The sequence below is a fragment of the Haematobia irritans genome, chromosome 2, assembly GCF_050003625.1.
Source record: "Haematobia irritans isolate KBUSLIRL chromosome 2, ASM5000362v1, whole genome shotgun sequence".
In the NCBI taxonomy this organism is placed as follows: Eukaryota; Metazoa; Arthropoda; class Insecta; order Diptera; family Muscidae; genus Haematobia; species Haematobia irritans.
Genome location: NC_134398.1, coordinates 190,740,718 through 190,744,967, shown reverse-complemented (window position 1 = coordinate 190,744,967; position 4,250 = coordinate 190,740,718). Strand labels below are relative to the sequence as shown.

The following is a 4,250-nucleotide window of genomic DNA, read 5'->3' as shown; positions in this document are numbered from 1 at the left end:
TTTATTGTTTATAAAAATAAAATAAATAATTTTTATAATTTTTTATAATTTTTAATCGATTCTAACGCTTGTCGGAAACGTTTGATCTCAAATATTTTCAATAATTCACAATTTTTTCAGATTGGATTTAGCAAGAGAATAGACAAACAGCATATGTTTTCGCCTTGAGAGCAGCATTTTATGTATGTATGGACATGTGTTTTGTTTATCATTTTGGCATTATGGGCACAATTTTTTTCTAGGTTCGTTAAAAGAAATCAGGGGTCTTCATAAAAATAACGAAAGGGCACTATACTCTTTTTAGACTTCGGACAGTAAAATGAAATAAGGAGGAAATAGTGAAAAATTACACAGTAAAATGTATAAAAACAAAGTTTAGTTCCTCTTTATTAATAAGTAGTCCACGAGGAGTTGACGGACACCTTCAAATATAAAAGCGGGCATTAAGATCGAGTTTTGCAGCTAAAACAATTTAAAAAGTTTATTTAATAAAAGGCATTTTAGAGCCATGGTGTTAAATGCTAGTAAAAAACTGTTCACGCCTAAATAAATTTATGTTTAGATGATAAAATTATTTATCTATGTTTATATTCGACTCCACGTTCTTCTTTTGTTAGAGTTTTTGAATACCTTCCAAATTTTAAAGTTTTGTACCAAAAACAGTTTTTTGTTCCAAAATTGTTATTTTTGCAATAAAAAATAATATTTTATCCAAAAATCAGTCAATTTCGTTTATATCAAGCACTGTTACTGACTATACATCTTTAATAACCCACATTTCGTAGTTTCATTATAAAAATTTAATATAGTATAAATATAAATGTGTAAATTCAAAAAAAAAGTGCGGTCGGAGCAGGGATTGAACCCACGACCCTTTGCATGCAAGGCAGACATGCTAACCACTGCTCCACGTGGCAAACAAATGTATGTTTCTGTTAAATAATGTTATGTTTGCATGGGCTCGTGGGCGCTGCAAACTATGCTATATAAATGTAACTTATAACGATAATTATCTACTGGTGACTATAACAGCTACGTAGCCCAGTGGATAGTGTGTTGGCTTACAAACTGTATGGTCCTCGGTTCGATTCTCCGTGCAGGTAAAATTTAAAAAAAATTATAAAAGTGAATAATTTCTTCAACATTATTTGTATTACAGAAAAAGGTGCCAAGAACTAAAATATTTCGTGGAAGTGAAAATTACTAGTATGTTAGGGAATGAGCACTATCGTCTTTGGGAAAAATTCTTCCAAGCATATAATATTTTTGGGCTCAAAATGCTTCCAAACATATAATATGTTCACATAAAACAAACATATTAATGTTTCGGCAGTATCCAATAATATATGTGCTTCCTGCAAAATATGTTTGGAACATATGTTAATGAAGCGATTTTTTTAGGGTGCAGATTTTAGATTTCAAATCAAGGCGTTATTTTATCATTTTCTTGCACACTTACAAGAGATGTTTGTGATTCCTCTAAAACGCAAACTAAAATTGTTCTTATAAATTCAGAATCTGATCTAGTCTTCATAGGTAAAATCTTTACATTTATTTGTGGGAAGCGTCCTGGTTGAACTGATTTGCTTTGGAAAATATCTGTCATCAAACCCCCTGAAATTTTCAAAGGAAACTATTATATTTGATTCATGGTGGTGGGTATTATATTATATTATTACTTTGCTCCCGAAGAAAGGCGACCTATCTCTATGCAATAACTGGAGGGGAATCACATTATTAAACATGGTCAACAAAGTAATATCACATATCCTGAACAAGCGGTTATCAGACTTTGTAAATCCAAGCTTGAGAAACGAACAAGCTGGCTTTAGAGCGCGGCGGTCTTGTGTCGACCATGTCAACACTATACGAATAATAGTCGAACAATCCGTTGAGTGGCGCTCACCACTTTATCTGTGCTACATTGACTTTACAAAAGCTTTTGATACCATACGACACGAAGCATTACTGAAAGCGCTGGAATGTAAGAGAGTTCCAAAAAAAATAATCCGCCTAATAGCTAGCCTGTACGACGGTGCAACTTGCCGAATACGACACGAACAGCAGCTTAGCGACCAAATAACAGTCGAAATAGGCGTACGCCAAGGATGTGTCCTCTCACCACTCCTCTTCAACATACTTCTCGATGTAATAATGTCACGAGTATCCCAAAGTCACAGAGGAATAACCTGGGGACTACAAGGAAACCTCTGCGATCTCGACTACGCCGACGATATCTGCCTGATTGCGCATAAGGGCACAGAAATCCAAGGTATGCGGCGACTGCTGGAATGTCCATAAATATCCAAAAAACAAAAGTCATGCGAATCAATGCGAGCAACAATGATACAATTGCAGTAAATCGGAAGCCAATTGAAAATGTAAATACATTCTGCTACCTGGGAAGCATTATAACATCCGAAGGTGGTTCCTCCGAAGATATAAAAAATCGCCTCACTAAGGGCCGAGCCGCTTTCGCGTCCCTAGAGAAAGTATGGCGTTCAACATATATATCGAGGAACGCGAAAATCAAAATCTTCAACGCAAGCATAAAATCAGTAATACTGTATGGCTGTGAGACATGGAATTCCGCAAACAAAGAACTACAGGCTATTCAAGTATTTATTAATCGCTGCCTAAGGAAAATAGTACGAATATTTTGGCCAAATACTATCACAAACGAAGAACTATGGCGTACCACCAAGCAGCAATCTGTACTATTGGAAATTCGAAGAAGAAAATGGATGTGGATCGGGCATACCTTGAGGAAGCCGCACGATGACATAACAAGAACAGCACTTGACTGCAATCCACAGGGAAGCCGAAGAAGAGGTAGACCAGCGAACACGTGGAGAAGACTAGTAGATGCCGAAATACACGATGCGGTATACACTTGGCGAGAACTAAAAAACTTAGCTAATGACAGAACAAAATGGAATGCATTTGTTACGGCCCTATGTTCCTCCTAGGAATTTCAGGAAAATATATATATATATATATATATATATATATATATATATATATATATATATATATATATATATATATATATATATATATATATATATATATATATATATATATATATATATATATATATATATATATATATATATATATATATATATATATATATATATATATATATATATATATATATATATATATATATATATATATATATATATATATATATATATTTATATATATATATATATATATATATATATATATATATATATATATATATATATATATATATATATATATATATATATATATATATATATATATATATATATATATATATATATATATATATATATACTTGTTGTTTTGTAAATTTTGTTTAAATTTAAATGAAAATGTTTACCAATTAAGTTGGGGTGGTTTAGAATATGATATAGTCGGCCCCGCCCGACTTTCTACTTTACTTACTTGTTTCATAATGTATTGTAAAAGTCATTTACACATTAATACCAAATCATACAATTTAAAATTTAAACTCGACTTCAAGTATAAATTATCCAATTTTTCAGGTAAATTCGTCTTCAATGCTGCCCAAAAGTGGGATTCGTACACCCTCAAACAAAAAAATCGCTTCTGTAACATATACTCCCAAACATATTTTGCTTCAAGCATATACATTTTTGGGTATTGCCCACACATTTATATGTTTGATTTCTTCCAATATATAATATGTTTGAAAGCATATTGGTCTAAACAATATAATATGTTTGGGTAGTCTAAGTTCCAAACATTTTGTATTTTTCCATCCAAAGTCAATAATGTTGTCTTCCAAAAAACTATATGTTATTATGTGAACATATAATATGTTTGGAGGCATTTTGGACCCAAAAATATTATATGCTGAGAAGAATTTTCTCCCAAAGAATATTGTGCTCAAAATTTTTTTTCTGCCTAATTGTATGTATATTGCCTCACATTTTTTTCACTTCCATGAGTTTTTTTAGTTCTTAGCACCTTTTTCAGTAATACAAACATTGTAGAAGAAATTATTAAATTTTATAATTTTTTTTTTCAATTTTACCTTTTGCCGGACGGGGATTCGAACAGCGGACCACACAGTTTGTAAGCCAGCACACTAACCCCTGGGCTACGTAGCTGTTATGGTCATCAAGAGATAATTATCGTTATAAGTTATATTTATATAGCATAGCTTGCGGCGCCCAAGACCCGATGCAAACATAACATTGTTTAACAACATAATATTGTTAAACATACATTTG

The 4,250-nt window shown here is 32.0% G+C and overlaps 1 protein-coding gene across 1 annotated transcript; it reads left to right on the top strand.

The window, feature by feature from the left end:
* Window positions 1-2,321: 2,321 nt before the first annotated feature.
* Window positions 2,322-2,969, top strand: LOC142225204 (uncharacterized). The gene has a single exon (XM_075294980.1). It carries the CDS (start codon window positions 2,322-2,324, stop codon window positions 2,967-2,969), a length of 648 nt encoding a protein of 215 aa, XP_075151095.1.
* Window positions 2,970-4,250: the final 1,281 nt, after the last annotated feature.